General features: G+C 41.8%; 1 protein-coding gene across 3 annotated transcripts in view; it reads left to right on the top strand.

The window, feature by feature from the left end:
* The window catches only part of grin3a (glutamate receptor, ionotropic, N-methyl-D-aspartate 3A), a 48,760-nt gene extending 24,619 nt beyond the window's left edge, over positions 1 to 24,141 (top strand). For all 3 annotated transcript variants that reach the window (XM_086054505.1, XM_086054506.1, XM_086054504.1), the window contains 8 exons: positions 8,712 to 9,381; positions 10,392 to 10,775; positions 12,312 to 12,457; positions 14,359 to 14,474; positions 15,090 to 15,241; positions 20,205 to 20,366; positions 20,476 to 20,546; positions 22,487 to 24,141. In XM_086054505.1, the coding sequence (XP_085910631.1) occupies positions 8,712 to 9,381; positions 10,392 to 10,775; positions 12,312 to 12,457; positions 14,359 to 14,474; positions 15,090 to 15,241; positions 20,205 to 20,366; positions 20,476 to 20,546; positions 22,487 to 23,048 (2,263 nt within the window). In that variant the 3' untranslated portion in view covers positions 23,049 to 24,141. The remainder of the gene's footprint in view (positions 1 to 8,711; positions 9,382 to 10,391; positions 10,776 to 12,311; positions 12,458 to 14,358; positions 14,475 to 15,089; positions 15,242 to 20,204; positions 20,367 to 20,475; positions 20,547 to 22,486) is intronic.
* Positions 24,142 to 26,015: the final 1,874 nt, after the last annotated feature.

Below are 26,015 nucleotides of genomic sequence, written 5' to 3'. Positions count from 1 at the left end.
TTTTAAATGATTTTAAAAATTAAACTTTAAAAATCTTGTTCTTGTACATTCTTTTAGTAAATTTTAAAAAAGAAAACTTAAAAAAAAATTGTTTTTAGATTCTTTTAAATGTACTTTTAATTATGTTAAGCGTATTGAGTTACCTTGCATATGCATATGTGGTATATACGTGTGACTAAAGCTGCCTTGCCTACTACTACTTCTGTGCTTTTCTTGGGCTTAGGTCCCTTGTATTTACTTTTCCCACGGTGGGACTCAAATCGTGACCCCGCTGTTTCAAAGCTAAACTCCTCACCGATGAGCTATTGCCACTCCGTGATGGGAAACATGTCAAAGAACTAACTGAAATGTGCAGGGATTCTTTCTGCAAATTGTGTTTTGACATTTGTAGTGTTTTAAGACACCTTGAACACCTTCAGGTACGCTCGTTTTCTCAGAAAGAGGAGTCAGGATTATGTCTTCACGTCTCTCATGCTTTTAATGAGGGGATTTTACTTTCTGCATCATGGCGTCAAGGTATCAGGTGTTCCAGAGGGTGGGTGAGGTGACCCGAAGGGAACTGTTGACACTACACTCATGTTGAAAAGAGATAGTGTGTGACAGACGAGCAGCAAAGAGGCTTTGACTGCTTTCAAGCTAATCCAAGCAAAATGTTGAAGCTGCAAGCGGTGATGAACGGACCCTCGCTCTTCCCTTTTTAATGAAAAATCTTTGAAATGATCAACAAACTTTGACGCACGCTTCACAATTTACCATCGTCCATCTGTCGAGGTCAGAATACTTGCTCCGGATGGGGGCTCATTTGGGAGAGTTCCCAAGTAGGGCTTGGACAAAATACAACCTTTGTGATTTGGCCAAAATTCGGCATCAAATCAAAATGGCCGTCTACTAGTGATGGGAAAATGAAGCTTCGTGAAGCACCTGTGATATTTTTTTACTCCTCTAGTTGGTGCTCTTGGTTTAAAGGTAAACGTTGGTGCAGTGGGAATTTACAACATTACCACTGCATCTTTAAACCAAGAGTGCCATCTAGAGGAGTCAAAGAAGATCACAAGTGCTTCACGATCCTTCATTTGTCCATAACTACTGACTAGCTGTTCAATTTCTAACTTCAGTCTCGTGTAAAGGTGCGTTCCAATTTTCATTCAAGAAAAAGTCTCAGTTTGTACTTCCTGGTACTGTTACTTCGGCACTTCCAGATATGGGCATGCTGTTAGCCTTTGGAGGAGTTTGTTAATCTAACCAAATTGACCGACCTCCAGTTGAATTTTAACTCAAGGGGTTGCTTCCCGTGCTCCAGAAAAATTGATGGGTTTTCAGTCACGTTGAGCCCACCCCACCCAAAGATGATTCATTTGCTGGAACACAGCGATTCCAAGAACACTGCTTGGCACTCGGGCCGTAGTAAGCAGCAATATGCAAATGTGGAGTCACATGCATAACAGAAGGAATGAAAACACAATGGAGATTCATGGTCCACCAATTTGGCTGTGACTTATGATGCCTGGTCACTTCCTGTGGCCCATTTATTAGTGTCGCGTCCTTAAGGAAATAATTCAGCTTGTGCCTGCAATATTTTCCCCTAATACAAAAAGACTAATGTAGCAGAAGGAAGGTGGAAAGTCACAGTTGAAGCCCCAGCCCCCATAAATAATTCACAATGATAAGTGTGGATTAAAAGTAAGAACTGTAGATACGAGCTAAACGATAGAACGAACACACTTGATAAGAGTTCCGATAAGGAGAAGTCAATCAATTAATAAGCTTGGTTGAGAGAGACGAGATAGAAAGAAAGATACATTTGGGGATTATGTTGATTCGCTGGAAATCAGATATACAATTTGCCTTGCATTTGCATGGACAACTGGGTAGTAAGAGTGAGTTTGAAGACGTTTTTATACTCTAGTTCTGCTGCTGCAGAGTTTAGTACATAATCTCAATAGTGTGTCATAGTTATGTCATCAATGATAAAAATCACAACAAGTCGTTTTTTGAAATTTAGTTAGTTATTTTTAGATGCTTTCATTTATTACTTGCATTCTTTTTGGTTTACCTTCCTGGGCTTTGTGCCGGAAGTGTTATAAAGTCTTCAAAGAGACGCCACTTTGTACTACCTTCTATTTACTTCTGTGATCTGATGGCTGAGCACCAAGTGCTGCATCAGTGGACATTAATTCACTTGCTCCTGTGGGAAGATTCTTTCAAGGCACATCACTTAGCATTATGATGAGGAAAAGAGCTCGAAAGGGACACTGCGTATAGCCTACCACCAGCAGCAAAGGCAAAGACTCTCATCTTAGCGCCCCAAGCCCCCAAATGTACATTTAGCATCCCAATACTAATCCAGTGCGTGTGCGTGTGTGCATTTGGTTTTCTTGATGTTAAAAATTATTCATGGTGTCAACAATTAGTTTCAACTTCCAAAATGTGTTTTTAACAGTTGACACAATTTGTCTTCCCCCCATTGAAAAATCGGAGAAGAATGAGCGATTAGAAATTTGACGAATGACAGTCAACACAATTAGGCATAGTTTCTAAATATATCCAACGCCTTACCCATGAATTCTTTATTTTGGTTAAAGGGGATGTTAACAGTGATGAATTAAACATTCATGAATGTGATTGATTTGTGCTTTAGGTTGCAGGAAGAAGCTGTGTTATGTGCATTATTCATAAATTTGATTTACATTTACACAGCATGTTTAGGAGATGAGAGGCAGCGCTCATTTGGAATCAATTTAACGTCGTCAAAACCGCAAACAAATCTGCGGACATTGAAGTTCACGACTAAGATTGTATTCATTGTTCCTGAAAATAATTTTTAGATGATCATTTTTGATCCACTCGCTCAATGCCCGGGTAACTCCTTTCCGTCGATATATAAAGCCAGTAACTCTATGTACGTGTTACAAATTAAAAATTGTAAACTGCAACAACCAACATCAAATTCCGTGCCTTAAAGACTCACAAAAGGCATTTAAAATTGTTGAGAAGACAGGAATATTGATAATTGAACAACCGAAATAAAATTCTATGCATTAAAGACTCACAAAAGACATTTAAAATTGTTAAGAAGACAGGAATATTGGTAATAGTGACAAAGAAGTGTTTGGGGATAAGTGAATAGTTTGGGAAAATCTACTTGAAAAACTCTTCTCTACAAATGTCATTTGATCATTTGAATTTCATCACGTTATCATACGACCGGCTCATTTCTCCCATGTCCGCCATACACTACATGACACTCAACGTCAGGCAAGACATGAAATTGTCCTCTTTTTGTTGTCTGCAACTCAAAATCATGGTGCAAATGTGCTTAATTTTCACAGTGTATGCTCGACTTTTATCCTGACCTTTTTAAACTAAACAAGCTAATTGATTTATGTTCAGGTTTAAGCAAACTGCAAACATGCGGCGCTTGTCATTTGCCATCCATAGCTTGAATGTGCGCATCACCACACAGTCCCTGCCATTTAAAATTGACTTTTTTCCAAGCAAATGTCAATGATTTTAAGCCAGCCATGTGCACTGGCTCTCTTAATAACGTGTTTACAGATCCCGCGTATGTTTTTAGAAGTTGATACAATTGATGATGATCACTTTTGCCGTCCGTTGTCGGTATTCAAACAATAGCTGCATTTACAGGTATGTGTTTGTACTTTCTGGTAAGTCTGTTATTCTGTCAGGCATTTCAGATCACAACAAGCAAATTGCTGTCTGTGAACAAACTCTTCTACGGTTGGGTGGACGCAATAAATAATATTGTCACATTTCCAGTAATAGTCTGGAATGCTCATAAAGTTTGCAAAAAACACTGTTTTGCCCAAAAATACGGATTCAAAACAGTAATACTACAATACATGCAATATATACATAAGCTCTGCTGACACAGATACAAAAGCTATTGCAGCAAGATAAAATAAATGTCAGCAGGTTATCCGTTTTTTTTTTTTTCTGGTTCCCACCTAACGGATACGACCCCTTTTTTATAGTGATCACTTCACAGAGGTGCGTTTAGTACCCTTAATGTGCCGGCTAGCTGAGTTACAAAGACTGAAAATCCTGCAAAATAAATGCTCCATCCTTGTGTTGTATCGAACAAGCCTGCGTAAGTAAAACACTTTCTTGTTTGCTCTGGGGGTGTGGGGGTTGTTTTAAAGCCACCATAAAAGCGGCTGCGCTTCCTTCCGTGTGTATCTTCTGGCATCAAGAACACAGAGCTGACATGGCAGCCAATGAGGTCGCGATAGTGAGAATCAGATTTGACTCAGCCCGCCTGTCACTCTTCAGCTTTAAATACCAGCTTCGCTGCTCCGCTTCAAATGCCATCAGTCTCCCATTTATGAATCGCGCAGGAAATAATAAAAACGTCATTTTTATGTGGCGTGTAGGAGCCATCGATGGCGGCGACCCTGAGAAGAAAGTTCCACTTTATTATTACTTGTGAACTTCTGAGTTGAGTTGTGTTTAAAGGCCGAAGCATCCCTCGGCAATAAAACTAGCTTCCATGCAAATGAGTGAAATGAAGCAGAAGAATATATTTGCACTAAAATTCCAGGAGCAGAGCATTTACGTACCAAATAAATCAAGGTTTATGACATGGAACACCACCAAATGTTTGGATTTGATTACGAGCGACTATAGTTTGAATAACCAGGAACAGGGATCTTAATCATACCATAATTTTCTCAGGTAAAGTCAATGTCATTTTTTGTGTGCGTGTTCTCATAACCTATTATACATATGCACAATATAAGTGAAAACTCACTTCAGCGTACTTTTGCATCTTGACAAATAAAATCCACTTCTAGTTGAAATCCTTTATAAATTCCTTTATTAGTTGTACTAAATTGAAAAATAAATAAGTATACTAAATAAGGTGTTATATTACATTTTGTTGGTCCGTCATTCGTCATCCGTCAGCGGCCGGGTACCCGTCCGTCATTTTGTCAGTCTGTCATTTTTCAAGCCGTACCGAATTGTAATCGTCCGTTCGTCGGTCCATCAGTCGGTCCCCCACTCCCTAAAAAATATCAGCAAAACGGGCGTTCGTCAGTGATGACAGAAAGGTCCGTCACGGATGGACGCGGTTGGTGACGATCACAATGACGGACAAAAATCCGCTTCCATCAGTGACCAGTCCGTCATTTCAAAAAAGTATCCCGTCGTTTGTCAGTCGTCAGCAAAACGGGTCAGTCCGTCTGTGATGGACTGACGAACCGGTCTGAATCTGAATGTCCACCTCTGGCCTTTGTCCAGTTTTTGGGACCAACAAAAAAACTGAAATTTTAGAACTGTCCGGAATACACTATAAATGTTTTTATTTTTAAATATGTTCCACTGTCCTGAATGGTCTAACTGTTGCATTATTACTCAGCTTATCAGTCACAGTAAATTCCTTGTCAGTCATTCTAGAAGCACCACAAATTGCTTGCGACATCCCGCAGTACATGTATTGGACAAGCTCCACTCTCTGAAGAAGAAGCTTTCGAGAGATTGTGTCATCTGTAATGACTAATTTGCGATCCTTTGATTCTTGTGGTGACTGAAGTCAAAGCCGGGCCCCGCAACCCCTCGGCTCCCTCCCCTCCAATCCCACCCCAACCAACGCCCACTCCGCAGTAGTCACTGCTCGCTATTGCTGCATGAGACACGATGTCCCATCGGGGTTCCACAAAGCAAACGTTCTGTGATATCGGCATGGACACTCATCACACTTGTCAGCGAGACTCTTGATGGCCGGAGCCATTTTTTGTCATCGGGTGTCACATTGCGTGTTGTAGTTGTGCGCGACAGCAAAATCAGGGCGGGTGTCGGAGATGAGAGAGACAACCGTGAGAGGCCGTCTTCCAAAGTCGTGACTGCGCGTCACAGACAAAGTCGACCAACTCAGCTCCTTTCTATTGTCAAAGTCTACAAGGAGACACTGTCAAGAGATCAACAATTAAAGTATACCCACACTTCTCTGAACTGCAGTAATACAACAACTGACTACCTTTAAATTTTGAGTAAATGATTACATTATTTTTGAATTTGTGTTTTTTTTTTTATTTATTTGATTGAATATTAAGAATGGCCTAATTGTGTTTGTCTAAGGAAGATCTGAACTTCATATTATTCAGTTTGTCATTTTATTTGAATATACGATGTGTCGGGACAGGAGGATTGTGCTCAGTGAGAGAAATATTCAGGTCCACCCTGATTTTTCCAGGCCCGCCCATTAGCCACGTTCTGGCTCCGCTCCCGGGTGGAGACCCCTGCTTTACATCGTTAAATCCGGATGGGTGCATTGCAGAGGTGTGAACTGGCTTTTAGAAAATGGATGACTGCATATCTCGCCTTCATCACTCCAAGTGTGGAAAAGAGTGTGTGTGTCTCTGTGTGCCTGCACACCCTTGTACTTATGTTTAGGTTAAATCCTCATATTCAAGTGCGGCTTTTGGCCTTCGCGTGGTCAAGTTTTGGGATTTGCGAAAGCGGGGAATTGACTTCATTGTTATGTCCACTGATGTGATCGAAAAACATGACTGCGCGTGCGTGTTAGTGTGCGTGTCTGTTCTGGTTCCTGACACTCTCGCTCAGCCAGTAGCATGGCTCACTGAGAGGCATGGCGTGATCACGGGGCCATGCTCTGTCCTCTGCTGTAACACTCACTTTCATCCCTACACACACACACTGAGGCCACCAAGACTGAACACCTCTTCTCTGTAGCAGGCATTTTTATATAGGTAGGAAACATGCCGGTAAAACTACGGTACGGTACTATGGTAGCTTCTTTCACGGTGTGATTCTATTTTTTTAAAATTCAAATTTGCCTTCTTACAGCAATGATATTAATCGTATAAACATGAGTAATGCATTGTTTGTAGTGAAACTTCCTGAAATAATATTTTTTAAGCTGATACAGCACTGAAGTGCAACGGAATTGTTGAGATTCTTCTTAGAGGCCACATCACATTTTCCTCCCAGCCACTTGTTGCAAGGCAGAGTTAATCGAACGTAATCATGTGCCTCGTTGGCCGTTTGATTGTGTTAATGATGGCATGCCCCTGGACGTAGACCCCATGCGAATGACTTCCAAAACAACACAGGGATTGTGGGGAAATGGATTCATTTTAAATATTTATTTGACAAACACAGCTCTGTATTAAAAATAAAATACCTTATGTAAAGGATATAACGTGTATTAATCAAGGATATCATCACTGTCCTGTGAAAAACACGTACTGCTATGTCGAATTTTGTCTTTTTTTTTTTTTTTTAATTTCAAGTTAATGGGATGTCTGTAACACGGAAACACCATTAATCTAAAAATTAAAAAAACATTTTTTTTTAAAATGGACATAAGTGTTTTTCACAGGACAGCGACGATATATTTATATATTTATCATTCAAAATATAATCTGCCATGTGAGTCTTGTTTTTTTTAAAACTAAATCCTATCAACAGTTCATTTTTCCTTTATCATAAGAACACATTCATATGTAAATTGAAAGAACATACTGACAGTTCAACTCCAACTAACGAACATTCCATGACCTTAACTCATTCACTGCCAGACATTTTTAGACCGTCTTTTACCCAAACGTTTGAAAAAATGTGAAAAAAAAAAAAAAAGTTTCTGGGATTGAATGGCTGGACTGTGAAAAGACAAATACGTCAATGGCAGTGAATGAGTTAAACATATAAGTAATTTCAAGTCATCGTTCAATTATTGCCTTGTGACCTTTTCACGTTGTCCTCATGAGTGGATTGATTTTAATCTGCTGCAATGAAGTGACAGATGTCCGCAAGGCTGAAAGTGACATGTTTAAGGTAAACACAGATAAGAAGCTCCTTGCACACTGGCCATCCAAACTTGCTTTTTGCCGACTTCTCATCCGCTTGCTGTCCTGTGTGTAAGCTACCGATGTGAATGAGAGGATTTCGGTTAACCAGCAAATTTTCTGTCTTCCGAAGTAGTATCAGAGGCATAACAGAGGTGGAATGCAGCCGGTGGATAAGAAGAGTGGAGATTATCATCCAGGACTTTACCATAGAAAATGTCCTATGACGCTGATGTGTTGACGTCGCTATTTATCTCAATTCGAGACAAATATTGCATACTTGGGCCATGGCAGTGCCTTGCTTCGGTGACTTCTGTCTGAAATAGACGGCCAAATAATTCTTGGCTCGACTGCTACGCGTCTGAAACGCCAATTTATTGGGAAATCAGTGTGAAATTGGCTTGTGTCTGCTACTGATGCTGTTGACAGCTCTCCATCTATTTTCTATACCGCTTATCCTGTTCACTGTCACATGGAAGGTGGCGCTGACTTATTGATGGGGTACAACCAGGACAGTTTACCAGTCAATGGTCTCACAAGTCGCGTTTCTGAGGGGTTTGTCGTTCCACAGGCAGTGGTGAAGTGTTGTGGAGTATGCATGATCTTTCTGTTCTTCCTGCTACAGTCCAAAAATATGACAGCTGTTTGTTGAAAAGTCTGATTTGCCCAAACGTGAACGTAATTATGAATGGTATAGTTGGGCAATGTGTACCCACATTCTTCCAGACTTCACTTAGTCCTTAACTGATTACACTTAAAAACATATTTTGTAGTATAGTTTAGTTTAGTATAGCCTTGGGTTGGTTGATTTACTATCTTCTATTCTAACCCTCATCAAAGTGTCTCTTCCTGCGAATAATTCATGTTTCTGTTTTCTCCCCTCAGATTTCTTTCCAACACATCCTTTGAGGGCCAGAGCGGCTTTATATTCAGAGACCGCCAGAGCCAAAATGTCATCTCCGAGGCCCATCACTACATCTGGTCCCTCCAGCTGGACCCTCTAGGCCAGCCAACCTGGACGAGACTAGGACGTTGGCGCAGAGGGAAAGTTCTGATGGACCAGGGGGCCTGGACAAGCCGCCAGGGTTCCGGAGGGGGAGGCGACTGGCGCAGACCCACCAGGCTGCATTTGCGGGTGGTGACACTGGTGGAGCACCCGTTCGTATTCACCCGGGACGTGGATGGAGACGGGCTGTGCCCCGCTGGCCAGCTGTGCCTCGACCCACTCACCAATGACTCATCGGTTTTACAGAGTTTTTTCCAAAATCTTGCAGGACCAAATGGATCCGTCCCCACAGATGCGAAGAAATGCTGCTATGGTTACTGCATTGACTTGCTGGAGAAGCTGGCAGAGGACATGGGATTCACCTTTGACCTCTACATCGTTGGGGACGGGAAATACGGAGGCTTTAAGAATGGCCGCTGGACAGGATTAGTGGGTGACCTGCTTAGTGGCGCTGCTCACCTAGCTGTGACGTCTTTTAGCATTAATTCAGCAAGAAGCCAAGTCATTGACTTCACCTCGCCCTTCTTCTCCACCAGCCTGGGAATTCTGGTCAGTTGCCTCTTTTTGATTGCTCTCATTTTTCTGTTCCTGTTCTACTTTGTTCCATTCTCTGTCATTGACCTTACCTCAACCTACTCTCTTCGCTGAGCTGCTGGTCACCGCCTTTAAGTCGACATCTTCCTGCTGCATGCCTTACAATTCTCCGCATGAGGTTTGACTTATTATTGCAATTATTTTACTTGACCTCAGTAGCTGACAAAAGCGGTCGTGACTCCTGATTACTCTGCGTTCTCTTAAAAAAGATCCTTACAGAACGGGATGTCAGGATTTATTTCCTGGCGAGACTACATCAATATAAATCCATCCATGTATCTGTCTGTCTGACTTTGGTATCTCTGCAATTTTCTCCAATTCCTGTACGGGGTTTTGAGAACTCACATAAATCATTACTTACTTTGTGTTCTTCCAAATGCCGTCATAGTATCTAGTTTATCATTCGGCGAGGTTAATTCCACTTTAAAAATATCAAGGTACATTTTAATGAGCTGTGACATAAATTCACTGTTAGTCAAAATTGATCAGAATCATGCAGCTACCACTGTTCAATCATTAAACTGTAATTTAATGTTTTAGATAACATTTGTGAGATAACATTGAAAGAATTTAGATTTATGGATTTACCCACACTAGGCAATCCGAGCTGTCACTTGACACCCAAAGTCCAATGAATTTGCCATTGATGCACTCTCACCGTCGATGCGCTTAGAATCTTCTGGAATGCTTTTTAAGAGATGGGCCCTGGCCTGGCATGATTTTTCAAGCGTATGCATGTCATAATTTGACGACTTCTATTAATCCTAACGACCACATTTCACCAGAGGAATAAACATGGCATTGTTGTATAATGAATAGTTTCATATAAAAGGGCTGAAGTCTGAGTGCTTTCACAGCGAGCCAATGAGGAACAGGAGCAAATCCAGTCCGTGTGGCCTAGTGTGCGTACATCCTAAAAAATAGTTTCGCCCTTGTTTATTGTACAGTTCTGTCTGTGTGTTTAGGTCCGCACCCGTGACACCGCTGCGCCCATCGGAGCCTTCATGTGGCCCCTCCACTGGTCAATGTGGCTCGGCATCTTTGTCTCTCTCCACGTCACCGCCGTCTTCCTCACCTTGTACGAGTGGCACAGCCCGTTCGGCATGACGCCACGCGGACGCAACCGAGATCGCGTCTTCTCCTTCTCTTCGGCTCTGAACGTGTGCTACGCTATACTTTTCGGGAGAACCGTCGCCATCAAGCCCCCAAAGTGCTGGACGGGCCGTCTGCTGATGAACCTTTGGGCCATTTTCTGTCTCTTCTGCCTGTCCACCTACACTGCTAATCTGGCGGCAGTCATGGTTGGTGAGAAGACCTATGAGCAGCTGTCAGGGATCCATGACCCAAAGGTAGTAGTCACATTAAAGAGACAGACGGCTTGACGGACTTGTCAGTGACGGTATAGTAGCCCACCGGCCTGAGTTGCATGCGGGCAGCACGGCTTCATTTCCGACTCGGTGACAGTGTGAATGTGTGTGTGAATGCTTGTCTGTGTCCTCATGTGCCCTGTGATTGAGTTGCAGTCGCATTAGACTATACTCTGCCTTTTGGCTAAAGTCAGCTGTGATTGGTTCTGTTTCCGTGCAACCCTAAACAGGATAAGCAGTATAGAAATTGGAATGCTGGTCGATTGCATCAACTAGGCAAACATTTTTGGTGTTTTCCTTTCCAATTTAGCATTTAAAAATTGCCCTCTACGTTTTGTAATATTTTACACTCCCATTCTAGTTCAGCCATCTTACTGGCGTCCCACAGATTAAAACAGAATTGTGATTTTTGTCCAATGTAAAATTGACTGGGGTTTTGTTAATATGGTTCTGGTGCAGTCTTAGACTTAAGAGTTTTTTGTTGTCATTTTAAACTTAAATTTCTTTTTTTTTTACCTGCATTGAATAAATCCACTAAACACTTTGCGCAACTCTTCGCTAGGTTTGTTTTCCCCACGCTTCTGAACATTCTTCTGTTTTTTCAGTCCCTCTTTTTGGGTCAATGTTGAAATGTTTTAGTGGTATTTGCTTGACTTGTGTGCAGGCATTTGGTTCAGTTCCCACTCAGTGACAGTTTGTACCCCACAACCCTGAACAGGATAAGAATCAGAATTGCTTTATTGTCATTGTACCACAGGGTGCAACAAAATGGAACAGACACAACCCACCTGAGAAACAGAAAACCAATGACCAATAGGAGGATACAGAAAGGTCGCCTTTTACATGCCATGTTTTTGCAAATGAAAGAAAACATTAGGGAGGGGGAAAAAAAAATCCCATACTGCGCTCTTGTAAGGGGGGCACAGTATGGATTTGTAAAAAAAAAAAAAAAAAAAACTCTGTCCACACAGACTAGCTGATTGATTAGTGGATTACAGTCCAACCTGCAGAGGGCAGACTTTGCAGCCAACAGGGGCGCCACCACATTCCATTCTGCAGGTGCGCCATAATAGGAAAGGAAGGATTGTTGTGGAAGCACACCAAAGCGTTGATAGACAGGGTTGTGTATAAGTGCTATGAAAATGGATGCCATGTCTGCACTGTGGTGTGGTTTGCAGTAAAGACACATTGGTGGTGAGGGTCAAAGGAAATTTAAATCCATCACTTGAATCCTGATTTGAAAGAAAAGGTGTCTTATGAGGTAGATCGTTTTGAAAATCCTCAATTGCCACTATTTGAGGTAAAACAAATCCAACAGTGACTCACTGTTATTGAAAAAAAAAAAAAAAGCAAAAAAAGACATGACGTTGGATAGACCATTTATTTGCTTTTTAATGCTAAATGCAGGTCCTCTAATAATGTAGAAAGTCTTGCGTAACTGTAGAGAATCAATAGCAGACTTAAGTAGGTAGGGGGGGTGATATTAAAGCTTAAATGTCTCCACTATCTTTCTTGCAGTTGCACCATCCCTCCCAGGGATTCCGATTCGCCACGGTGAGAGAAAGCAGCGCTGAGGACTACGTCAAAAAGAGTTTTCCTGAGATGCACGAGTACATGCGACGATACAATGTCCCGGCAACGCCAGATGGCATACACAATCTCAAGTAATTCCGTTTTTTTTTTTTTTTTTTTTTTTTTTTGCATACTAGCACTAATACTTCCCGTCTATGTTATTCATGTATACAAAGATAATATTTGCACAGTCATGATCCAGCATCTTTCTAAGGAGATGGTTTATTGTCTCTGGAAATATCACATAAATGTCAAGTGAACAGGACTGAAAAGAAGAAAAAAAACAAAACAATGCTGCTGTCATTTTCCACTGCGAGTCTGCCTTCACTTCACATTCAGCTCCTATCTTCTTCGGCACCCCCAACGCCACCATCGCTGTCATCCTAAACTGCTTCGACATTCCACCGGCGTCCCCACTGAGCAAAGCAAAAATAAAGTGAGAAATGGCAGCTTGGATACAAGCAGAGGTTGGAGCGAACACCATTTAAATGGATGAAACAAGTTTGTTTTTTTTCTGGGCAGCCTCTAAAACGCTGATTACAAGGTTCAAGTAAAATGTCAACTTTAGGAAATTACAGCTCGGGAGCCGGAAATGTGCAACTTAAGGATTCACGCCCCAAAGGACTAGTCACATATTTATCAGGCACGTAATAATATTTCAATATTAATAGCATTGCTGCGTGCTTGGTGACTCAATTTTCCACTGATAGAAGGGGCCGAAATTAATTTTTCACCCTCTTTCGTCTTAATAACGGAAGCTACAAATACCAACTGCAGCTAATTTGCACTGCGCATCATCAACCCCCATACAACAGCCACAGCAGTTTGTAGGACATATTAGAATGGCAGCGCTGATGTTATCAGGATTGAGATTTTCATGGCGCAACTCGCTGATGATGAATACAAAACAAAGCAATTTAGGCGCAGGTTTTTCTTATTAACCTGCCTGCGTGCATCAAGAAGCAAAGGCGTTAGAGCAATCAACCTCAGAGGTGTAGCATGAATGGAACCGCTCCTTCCCGCATTGTGTCCGATGAAGCAATGCTACAGAAATATCGACGCAATTCCAAACTGCGGTAACGGGCTGTTTTTTTTTTTGTTTGGGTGGTGGGTTTAAGAGTTGGCTTGTGTTAACAAGAAATAAACATGGTTATGATTGAAAAACTGTCAAGCGTTTAGGCAGTTTATAAATGAAACGATATAATGAGGACATATTCTTCTCTTGGCATGAGGGCATGAACATTACATTCAGGTATATTCGTTATTTTATTCATTTTGTGTCCTGCTTGTTTGTATTGGGGTTGCGGGTGAGCTGGAGTTTATCTCGGGTGACTTTGGGTGAGAGGTGGGCTACACCCTGGACTGGTCACCAGTCAATAGACATGGCCAACTCAGCTCATTTAAAAAGCGTTTTTTTTTTTTTTTTTCAACATAGATGTCTTTATTTCAAAACCTATGTATGTAATTATTTATTTTGATGTTTAAAAGGGAAGTCAATATTTTTCCAGAATATGTTCCATGCAGGCCCACTAGTCTAAACACGGCTTTCTGATTCATATTGCGTTTGTGGAATATGAGAAATCCACCCGTTCTTAGCTAGCTCAGGGGGTGGCCATTTTGTCACTTCTGTCACCTTCATAATACAAGTGAGCTGTGATTGGTCGTTACCTGAGCAGCTCCGATGCCACCTTCAGTCGACAGAAGTGACAAAATGGCCGCCCCCTGAGCTGGCTAAAAGTGGGTGCATTTTGCTGCTTAACTTCTATTCCACAAACGCAATATTAATCAGAATGTCGTATTTCAGCTAGTGGGCCTGCATAGAACATATTCTGGAAAAAAAATTTGGGTTGACTTCCCCGATGATTTTAGCGTATCATTTTTGCTTCACTGCCACAACAAATAAGACAACACAGTGAAAGAGTTCACTTCCAAATGACGGCCAGACAATCCGCTTTGTACTGTATTTTTTTTTTTTTTTGTCTTGTGTTTCAAGGGCCGATCCCCAGAAACTGGACGCGTTCATCATGGACAAAGCTCTGCTGGACTATGAGGTCTCAATTGATGCAGACTGCAAGACACTGACTGTTGGCAAACCGTTTGCTATCGAAGGTAAGGGAACATGAAAAGAGGTCAAAACTTTTAAAGTTGCACCCGCTTTCAATTCTCAGTTTCAATCCATCAATTTTTAAAATGTGTCGCCGCAGGGGTGTCCAGAAGACAGCCCTAATATCAATCAGACAGCATTTAACAGTGTTAATCTTCTGGCTTTCAAAAGCTTACAGTCCACGCAGTGTCCTGTTAATCTCAGGCCCATTTAGGAAGCATCATTCACCCGCCGTGAAAACGTCCCCATGGTGGTTAACGTCCATTACAGGCCTCGATAGTCCCACATACCATTGGTGCTTTTAATTACTTAATGCAACCTCCACGTCAATTCGGTTCGCATCACCGGGTGTTAAGTTTAGTACTTGTATAAATTTGCTGTTATTGACATTGTCACGCTTAGCAAGGAATTCAATGGACGGCACAAACAAAAACTGTTTTTGCATTCGTCCAGCCAGATTGGATAGTTTAGGCTCCAGCACACTGGCGAGCCTGATGAAAGTAAGCGGTATAGAAGTGGTGGATGGATGGCTTATATAAACACTGAGGTCAATAGAAATGACGGTAAATGTGACACAAACAGACTATTTTTGGGGGTTTTCTTTGTGTGCCCGCCGACAGGATATGGGATTGGGCTGCCTCAGAACTCCCCGCTCACCTCCAACTTCTCCGAGCTTGTTAGTCAGTACAAGTCGGACGGCTTCATGGACATGCTGCATGACAAATGGTACAAGGTGGTGCCGTGCGGGAAGCGCAGTTTTGCCGTGACTGAGGTAAGAACGGAGCCTCCTTCACCTCGGCTGCCGCCGTCGGGAGCTTTTCAATTAAAGCTTGTTGATGTCGTGTTGATCTCCGTGTCATGTTTATTTATTTTGGCTTGTGTTCTTTATATTCACCGGGCATACCGTTGACTCACACCCGCACAGCGCATCAATGAAAGTCCGTTTGTGTCTCTCTATGCACTGTACCTCTACGAACACTATGACAAGCAGAATACCAAATTGATTTTCTTAATGTTACATTTTTGCTGAGCTTTTTTTTTTTTTTTTTTTTTGATGAGACCTGTGTTAATGTAGTTTTTAATGTGAAGAAGTCATTTCCCTCGTCAGAAAACCACCAACTCACTGTAAAACAATCAACCAATGCTTATCTTTCTAATGCATCTTTAATTAGGATGGCTATCAAGACCATTAACTGTTGTCTTTTACACTTAATTCCCTCCTAATTGTTGAATTCTTTAATTCGCCTCATGGCTATGGTAAAGTATATCTATCTATTTATCTATTGAACTTATACTCCATGGGGTGAAAAAAGGTAGTTAGGATAAAGACAATCAACAATCTCTCTATAAACGTATCCAGGAAATTAGCCTATGTCAGACTTTTGTTTTGGTCTAGTAGTCGGTAGTAAATGTGTGTCGCTTCTGATAGCACTCAGTGTTTTATATTTGCCAACAATAAAATAAAACTCAACATCCTCCCTGTCAAGGTTGTTCAGTTGGCACCCAAAAATAAAGATGCTAACATCCATCGACCGTTTCTCCTTATGTGCGGGCTTAGCGACAAAGATGTCGCGCCTAGTGTAAAAGTCGATGCTACTTGAAGATTCCTGATTACAGCCATATACCATCCTCAAATAATGGCATTTTCTTAATCGTAAAAACACCTCAGGGAAAAAGTGGTGCCGCTAGCTAGGTGAAATTACCGTTGCACCGTTTGCAGCAGCATGGTATCATAGTGGTTTCGTGGTTTTGGAAGTGCAAAGTTGAATCAACATAACTTTACCATAGCGCTTGTCTGCTTCAGTTGGGCTGTTCAGGCAGGAGTGCCAATTGTGAACTTCAGCCTTGTATGTAGCTCTGCTGCAGAATGTACTGCATTATTGATACAAACTAAGAATAAAATGGCACGCGGATAGAAAACCGATGTACAGGAGATGGCAACCCATTACCAATGTGACCCAGAAATCACAAATCACCGTAGGCTAATCACCGGGTAACAATTTTTCACAGCATGGATACGTATTTGATTATCATTTTGGCATAATTACTTTAAAATCATCAAAGATAGGCCTTGCTACCATCGGTTATGAGAACTGGAATTTCAATCCTTTCTTCTTTGATTGTTAGCTCCTTCGCTTCAGACTGCTGTCTCGTCAAGGTCGTTGTGTCGTCAAAATGTCCACTACCATGCGTACGATAACTTGTAATTCAAAGTCTGCCCCCTGACCCTGCAGCTGCTTACCAAGCTGTACGTCCATTACTTTGCTCTGTCCTCAGCAGTCAAACAGCCCTCTGAGGTCCATCTTGCTCTGTTGTCCATGACAAATCAGTCGTTTTAACCGCCAGCTGTGATTTGGGCTCTCGTAAAGTGTCTCCTTGCTTGGATTGGGTTGTACAACCTTATTAGGCCTTCAAAATGGGGATTAGGAACTTCTGTTCACAAAGGCTGCATACAGTATGCTTTTCAGCAATGTGAGAGATACAGTACTTTTGAAAAATATCAACTTCCACCATCAAAACATCATTTGGCTTTTATTAAAAAAAAAAATCTTATTCAAAATAGAACCGCATGTAATTGAAAAACAGTTTTAAAAGTCCATCTTAAATATTGTAGTAATAAAATGAATCAAAAAATATTTTTGGAATACACACTATACATTTTATGTACATTTTACCTCCTGAAATGGATATGCAAAGGGGTGAGGAGTATTTTCTCCGCTGTGGGTGAGGTTCTTTGTTAATTTCACTATTCATATTCGTGTTGCGAGTCACGAGAAAAGAAGTGAGCAACTTCCCACTGCAGCTTCGGTATAGATGGTGTCAGTCGTTGCAGACATTCAAGTTTCTCCAGGTTCATTTCATTTTGCAGCATCAAGGCCCGTACCATCATGACTGCAGGCATTTAGCGCCATGCCATTCAATTTTACGCTCTTTATCTGTCGAGGCGCAGCAGACAGATCGCGGATGATGCCGTGCCGTGATGTGGGCCGAGAAATAAGGAGTATGAATTGCGAAATAAAAATCTTGCACAAAAAAAGGATTTAACCAAACATTACTGATGTTTCATTGCAATTGAACCCTCGTTATTACCTTGACATTGCCATCATATTCAGCATTGTTATAAGTTGCTGTCAAAGTGAACATAAGACAGCGTAAGCAGAGAGATTCATGTGACATAGGCAGTAAAATATTGACCATGCTGCTACGTTTTAGACATGCTCAGCATTTTCAATGCAATGATTCAAACAAATGGCTGCCAAATTATCAGAAGCAACCTGTTCTGTCTGGACAAAAAAGGTGACCCAATTGATGGATTGCCTTTCATTACAACATGAGAGAATGGTCACAATTGGAGAACAAGTCATTCACTACGAATAGATTAGTCAATACCATATCTTGGACCAACTGAAAGAAGCATCATCAACATCTAACTTTGCAGATGCTAAGAACAAATTTCAAGATGAAAAGCTGTTCAACTCTCCATGTTCCACTTTATCGTGAGCATATCCCACTGTTTAAAAAGTATCCTAGCAAAAAGATCTCCAATTTCGAACCAACTCACATGGTGCCCAACATGGTGACAGCATTCAGACAATTTCCCCCGGCTTTGGGAGTAATTGGCTCCACCTGGAATGTCATTACAGCCATCTTAGTTGAGTCACTGTAAGGCAGATTGCCAATTTAATCCATCATGTATTTACATCCCACATCACTTGATAATGCGGCCACTGCGGCCGTATTGAGAGCTTCTCCATACGAGGCAGTAAAAAAGATTCATACGAGGATGTGCATCGGCAGTATCTGGAGGAAGAGCTCCATTAAGAAAAGTGCAAGATCACATTTGTTGATTGCTACTTGCACACTCATGAAACACCTCTTAGGGAGGGGTGACACAGTCGCGCTTGAGAACAGTCGCATTAAGAGGACTGTGACAGTTTTGGCCAATAATAGTGGTACACACAAAGAAATGATGGAATGTAGTTTTTCCCACTAACAATGACTATACTGTATTCTAAAAAAAAGTTCTGTGTGCACTGATTACTAAACAATTGGAAAACATACAACACGGAAAGAGCGCTTGTCCTATTTGTACATTGCAATTTTAGTATTTTCTGTTGTACAATATTCGCTTTCCACTACTGTGTAGTTACAGAGCGCCCGATGCTGCACATTTATATTCAAACTGATGAGGGTGGCCTCACTCACCAAAATAAAAAAATAAATAAAAAAGCGTGTCAGGGGAAGCAAAGTCATTGGCAGCGTGACATTGTCCGTGTTCCCGGGCAGCCCGTCGGCAACACCGCAATGTTTGCTGCAGTTGGCCAATGGGATGTCCTTCACCTCCATGCCACTCTTAGCCCAAAACAACTCACAGTGTTATATTACATGGCACCCTGCATGACATGGTCATTCCCAATGTGCAGAGTATGCCAGGGTGCCCGATATGATGCCCTGTGGGACTCCATGTGTTTCCACTAGGCTGCTGTGGTCCATGAACATTTCTAGTTCTTCAGTCCTCCAGGCAGAGAAGTGACATTGACGAGGAGTCTGGGGATGGACATCCTACATACGCTGGGACATCTCCTGATGTCTGATCTACTTTAACCATTGCCAGGAGTTATGCCCGGCAATAGATAAACTCTATCTTAAATTGCTTCTTCGCTCCATTTTTTTATTTGTTTCAGCTGTATACTAGGATATTACAGTGATTGGCTCGTGACCTAAAGTACAAAATCGTGGATACAAACAGCTGAAATGGGATTTGCCCGCTGGGTGTCCAGGAGCTCCCTTAGACATAGGGTGAGAGTCTTTCGGTGCCACTGTTCCGGGACCCAGAGAAGGTGGCTCGGACATCTGGTTAGGATGCCCCCTGGACCCATCCCGGCTGGAAAGGGAAAACCACTCCGGAAGAGCCGGACAAAGTTCCGTTGGAATTTCTTGCATCAGACCAAGATAAGCGGAAGAAAATGGATAGATGGATGGAGTTAACTTTGTTATCGTAAACATAAAAACCAAACCCTCTGTAATCAGGAATGAGCTTTCGTCTCTTCTCTTTACTCCCTTTGTTGAAGCAGGTCCTTTTGGAATATGTGTCGCAGAAACGGTTTCGGCCGATAAGCATGACGGCGGTTGTAATGTTTTGTCTTCGGAAAACGTTTGAATTTGGAATTGTGCAGCCAGAGAGGCATTTGACTTCTCCCAAGTCTCAGTGCAGTAAAACACTTGCGGATGTCTCAGATTAAGTATGTTTAAATTTAGATTCACTGTAAGATATATACCTGACCTTTAAAAAGCTCAGCAGTTAAAAAAGGATTTGGGGATGGGATCTCTTTAACACAAAAATGTCTTCTTTCAATTTGCCTGGACAGTGAAGCAATGTTCTGCCTCCATAGTCTTCACATTAAAAGGACAGAATTTAGTTTTTTTTTGTAATAAAGTCAATATTTGTCAGTTAACTCATTCACTGCAAGACATTTTCAGACCCTCTTTTACCCTAATGTTTGAAAAGAAATTGGGGAAAAAATACAGTTAATAATAATAATAATAATCATGATAAAAATAAGTTCCTGAGATTGAATGGCTGCACTGCGAAAAGACACGTCAATTCATCAATGGCAGTGAATGAGTTAAAAGGCAGAAACAGCAACTGTGCTTTTTTTCTTTGAATACTTTCAAGTGGTTTGCCAAGCGTTCTTTCAACACCAACTTTGCTGTTTCTCTGTTTCTCCATCCAGACCTTACAGATGGGCATAAAGCATTTCTCCGGGCTCTTTGTGATGCTGTGTGTGGGCGTGGCCTTATCTCTGTTGACCACCATTGCGGAACATATCGTATACAAGCTGGTGATCCCGAGGGTCAAGGAGCCACGCTTCAAATATTGGCTGCACACCAGCCAGGTACTCAGCTCACTAACTGTACACTCTCTATGACACGGAATGATGACATTTACTATAAAAATAAATAAAAAGTCTGATTACACACACTCATATGTTGCTTGCTCTCCAGAGATTACACCGAGCCCTCAACTCTGTCTTTGCTGATGACAAGCTGCAGACTGTCACCAAGCCTGAGAAGAGGTACTGTACAGAAACATTTTTATAAGAAAATGCTAATAAGGAAGCGAATTGTAACAATGCAGAAAGAAATATACCAGAAGCAGGAAGTCACTTTCCTGAATCCTCCAGGATTGGATTGCTGAGATATTAGGATGAGAATAAGTGACACCAATTAACATCCAAGTGGGAGTTAAGGGATCCATTTTAGTAAGTAAGTAAACAAACGGATCAGTCTGTTGGAAGCTAATTATCTGCGACGAAAATTGAGGTGATAATCATAATGTCATGTTGACATCACAAAATATTGAGTCAATGTGTCTTTTGGTGAGTTACAGGCTTACCTCCATCAAGGGCAAATGCAAGTGGTCCCATTGGTTGCAGATTTCTTTATTTATTTTTCTTACTTACAAATTTGGGTATGTCACTGCCATAGGAACAGAAGTTAAGACTCCTTTTATTGTACACGGGTATTATGCCTAAATTGAGTTGTTTTAAACTTCTTTGACTGGATTCTTTGTGTTTCAATTGAGACCACAATCTTTTCACCAGTCAGCGCTCAACCAAGTTCTTTAGGGTAGTTGAATAAAAAGCCATGATTCCATCCTCGCACCCGCTGCAGCTGTCTGACTCAGAATAGGTCAATTTTTCTCATGAGTCAGTATGACTGGAGATTATCAGATAAGCGTGATTCATGTCCGACACTAGTGGCTATATGCTTTAAAGGGGAGGTTAAAGTATCCATTGAGCTTTTGCTGAGCAAGAGCTTTGTTTTGTTCTTTCACCACCACCACCACCCCCGAAAAAAAAATGCTTTTGTGCTGCTGTTTCAAATTTGTCCTGGCTTAGCCCTACACGCAGAGAGGACACTTCAAATCAAGAGGAATGTCTGAGTAATGAGGATAGATTACTCCGCCGGTGGAGTTCAGTTCATTCAATCAAGCTTCTGAACCTGTGCCCTTCCAATTGAAATTATAGCTGTCAACCTGTCAGTGTGTTGCAGGAAGAAGATCTTTAAATCCCGATCTTTTGTAATTGTCTATAACAATACCTTTGGTGTACAACAAGCTGAAAGAACATGTGTAATACTTTAGAGCATAGTCGAAAATTAATATTTATGCCCATCATGACCTTGTGAATGAATAATCAGACGCAGTGGGAGGGTGGACAATCTCACAAAGTGCACGTACAGAAAATTACATGCGGAAAATTCTTATAATGTCCTCGAAATGGTACGAAGGGATGAGAACCAACCATTTTGTCGTCGTCTAACTCTTAGCGCTCGTAAAACTGAATTAAATATTGCTGTTTGAATAATTAATCGAACCATAGGTTGACGTGGTTGTGTATAGTGGCTCCATGCACCCTGTTATATACAACATTAAAACATAGAGCTCCGTCTGTAGTTTTGTTTTACGATAGAAGTAAGTGACGGCTAGCTGGTGTCACACATATTGCAAAAACACTGGGCTGGGCTAACGTTTCTCATTGCTTCGAAAATCCACTCTTCTTTTTTAATCTGTACTTTTCAATGCTTGCATCTTTTCCGATTTTTCTGCTGTCTGTCCTTATTTTTGCCCTGAGGACTTGGCAAGATTATGCCGTAACGCAAGAGTACGATTTTCTTTTTATAGGTCACTGTAAGCTGTTTGTGTGCCTTAGATAATAATTTCTTTATGGACTGTATATTCATCCCTGAAGGAGAATTCTCTTGCGCACTCTTAGGAGAGATCTCACAGTGAGAGTGGGTCTTATATATTATAATAATATCTAATAATATCGACTTCAGGCCTAAGTAAAAATGTGGTTTTGTCATCTGTTTTAAATTAGATTATCGATTCATGAAATTTGAGGTCACCGCATCCCTGGCTGTAGGCTTCCAAGAATCAGTACATGGACCGCAAATATAAGAAGTTTAAAGGAAAAGAACGACGCGACATTTCCCTATTTGTCTGCATCTCCAGGTGCAATGAAGGAAACAACCAGTCGGCATCCTGGAATCCCGCAGACTCCTCTCTCTGCAACAGGCGTAGGGTTCTTCCGAACGAGGCGCACAATGACTTGGAGCGCCCGTCTTCCCAGGATCTTCCTCTTCACCCACCGGCTTCTGCTCTTCCTCTTCACCATTCTCTTCCTCTACTGGAGAAACACCTTCCCATTGTGACCACCTCTAATGGGCGCTCCAACCTGCTGGGCCGCTTGTGTCCCCAAGGACTGGGGCAAGGGCAAGGGAGCGGCGCGCCGGGCATGACTCCAGGGCAGTGTCTGGGTTTGGGTGTGGGCGACTGTGGTCCTGGGCTGGGTGTGGGCCGCAGTCCGCTGGTGCAAGAGCTGTCCGAACTGGAGAGTCAAATCTCTGCGATCAAGCAGCAGCTGCAGTCGGCCATGAGGAGGAAGAGAGAACTCGAAAAGTACCAATCAGAAAACCCACTCGCAAACCAGACTACACCGAGTCAAGCTACTGTGGCGCAGTCTAACCAGCTGTCACAGTATACACAATCCCACCAACAGACTAACCAACACTAAAACACACTCCCAGAGTTCTGAAACTTTTCTCCCAATTTGTCCAGGGAAAACTTCCTACATGTGGTGGTCCTGGAAGAGGATACACTCCTGATGGATGCACGTAGAGCATTTATTGATGAACGGTGTTTTAAGGCTCAGGAGAACCCCTGAACGCTGGACTGAAAGGTTCCGTTAGGATCATCCCCGATGATCAGTCCCAAAACAATCAGTCAATCATTTCTTGACATGTGCATTGCATTTGGCAGGGCCCAGTGGACAATGTACGGTACCAAGCACCAAGTCAGTCCTTCCTTGCTTGTTGCAGTTTGTGGTGAGTTGTGTAAACCATTCCCCCACTACCTCTTTAGCACCTCTCATTACCTTCATTTTCCTTCATCCCTTGCCCACTTCTTCCAGCTCTCACGCCTTCCCCTCTAAGCCTTGCCTCTTCAAGGGAACAGATTTGCTATGCGGCGATGATAAGCCTGATCCCAGATATGAAGACCCATCGGTATTTAAGCCAAATGGGCCAAATCACCTGAGTCTTATGTCACGGCTGACTCAAAGTGTTGATGACCTGAGCTTGAACCCAGCCATTAAGTCTTGATGTCCCTTAGATCTTGATGAAACCTTGTCTTTTGGGAGCGAAGGAAATTAGTCATGTTTGCCAATGATTTTTTTGAGTTTTATAAATCGATCGGTTTGACTTGGTTCTCTTATTTTCTGGTAGTTTATCTGTGAACATAAATGACATTTGGGAAGTCTCCTCAGCAGACTTCGACATCAGCTCTTGAGGTACTTCTAGAGAACAATGATAAGAGTTCAAGATCAGAGTAAAATAGATTCTTTTTTTTATTTATTTACTTGTTCTATCGTGCTAAAAAGAAGCCCGAGAAGTATCATCGCATCGGACAACCTCAAGCTTTTGGTGCATTGTTAGTTGCATATTACATCTGACACAAACCACCAGTCAACCGCTGACACTTTTTTTTTTTTTCATCCATGAACATTCACAACTGAAATAGCCTCACTGTGAAGAAACCTGTTTTTCTTATTTGCTGTTCCAAGTTTTGAGTTCTGTCATTAAAGACTGACCTCTCTGGTTTGCACTTATCATGATCTCAAAATCATTTCCACAAACTTCAGATTCAACGCATGACCAAAAATTGCACTGTAGACATTTAGCTTTGCAGCACCAGCTTTAAGCAGATGCAAGGTTGCCAGTTCTTTTAGTATTTATTTGTGAGGATTGATTCACTTCTCTCTCGGGTGCCGCTGCTGATTCCTCTATACCGCTACACGTGCTTTCCAATCTAAAAAAAAAAAAAAATAGACTCCATTATAGTTTCAAACAACACAGACGGCTACGTAAGCAATCCCCCTACCACCGCCTGCCTTGAACCGATATTTAGTTGTTGCACTATCCCTCACTTATATTGCTTGGAGTGAACAATATGGACGAGGAGGCATTCTCTGAAAAGCCAAGGACTGCGACACACACAAAGACTCACGCACAAACAGGCTCTTATATTTCATCAGTGTGTTTGCGCGGTAAGCGCAGACTGTCACCGCCGAAATGAATACCTGACAGAGCAGAAGGGCAAGTGCACTGGCACGGCAGCCAGCTTTCTTTGTGCGTCCGAGACAGGGAAAGAGAGAGAGTGCTGCCTTGTGCCGACGTGTATGTCACTAAAGTTGATAAGGTCGTGACAGAATGGCTTAACTAAAAACAAAACAAAGTGTCAGGTTTCCGCCGATCTTGCGCTCCTTTAATCCTCTGTCTGAGGAACGGCGATTGAAGAGGAAAGCGCTGCATCCCGACATGCGACACTATGGTGCACAAGGAAAATAAAGTCAAGATTTGTTTGCTAACAACACAAGTCAACGTTTTGTTCGACTTCTACTATATCGGCTTGAACTCCCTCAACATCTTTTGACACGTTCCTCCTGTCAATATTCTCTCTGTCTCCCTTTTATTTCAACCCGTGCAGCCAATAGAAACTCTCCTCTATGAAGTCACGCACCATTTAACTTAGTGTTCTGAAACACAGCCAAAATCAGATCCAACATTTACCCGTTATGAAATCATGGTTACCTTAATGTTTTCGTTTTATGAACGGAGGGTGTTTTGGTTGCATCTTTGGTTGGTTATTCTCTGGGATGTGAGGTAAAAACACTTTCGCTCGTGTGCTGCGCCAAACCCGCCCTTAGTTGCGCGAGATGGGCCTGTTTTTTTAAAACAATCCTCTTAATAAGAAGATCAATACGCCGCACAGTGGCGTAGCAGTCCTCTCGGCTCGGGCCGTGGAGTTTTGATTTTCTCCCCACGCTTGTGTGCGTTTTCTCTCCTTCCTGTAGCAGCTGACCTCTGCTCACTGTGAAGCCAAACTTAGAGGAGAGTCACTGTCGCAAAGACGGACTTTTACGTAGTTTTACTTTAAAAGGTTGCTCGACGGCTCATTGGAAAAATGCCAAATAATTTGCGCACTTTGCAAAGTCAAATTCAAATACCGTATTAGTTGTACGTCGTTGGTGTATTGTTCAACTGTTGTATTTTTACAGGAAAAGAATCAAATTCAAGGATCAAAGAAAGCTGTTAGAACAATCTTTGAATCAAAATACAGTGTACTTTATTTTTTTTCCACATGAATTCCAAGATGAATGGGTAAATATCGGTTCCAAGCTTTGTAAAAATATTGGTTGAAAAATACGATTAATCACGATCAATTATGGAAAATTTTGCGAATCATTAGTTAAAAAATTTGAATAGTTTGACAGCGCTAGTTAAAATTTAATATATTAGTATTTTTCGGCTTCACCCTATGTTGTACAAACTAATACACAACCAAAAACATTTAAAACTATCGCACTTTCGAAGTTCTCTTTCAAATTAGTATGGATAAGATGAAGATAAGGTAACTGGGAGTAAAATGGGTGCAGAGTATAGCAGAGTTCAAAGGTTTCATTTATAAATTTGATAATGTAAAG

Source organism: Filicampus tigris, chromosome 15 (genome assembly GCF_054856515.1).
Source record: "Filicampus tigris isolate MCC_2025a chromosome 15, RoL_Ftig_1.0, whole genome shotgun sequence".
Classification (NCBI taxonomy): Eukaryota; Metazoa; Chordata; class Actinopteri; order Syngnathiformes; family Syngnathidae; genus Filicampus; species Filicampus tigris.
The sequence above is the reverse complement of the archived record's forward strand: the minus strand, read 5'-3'. Positions and strand labels throughout refer to the sequence as shown.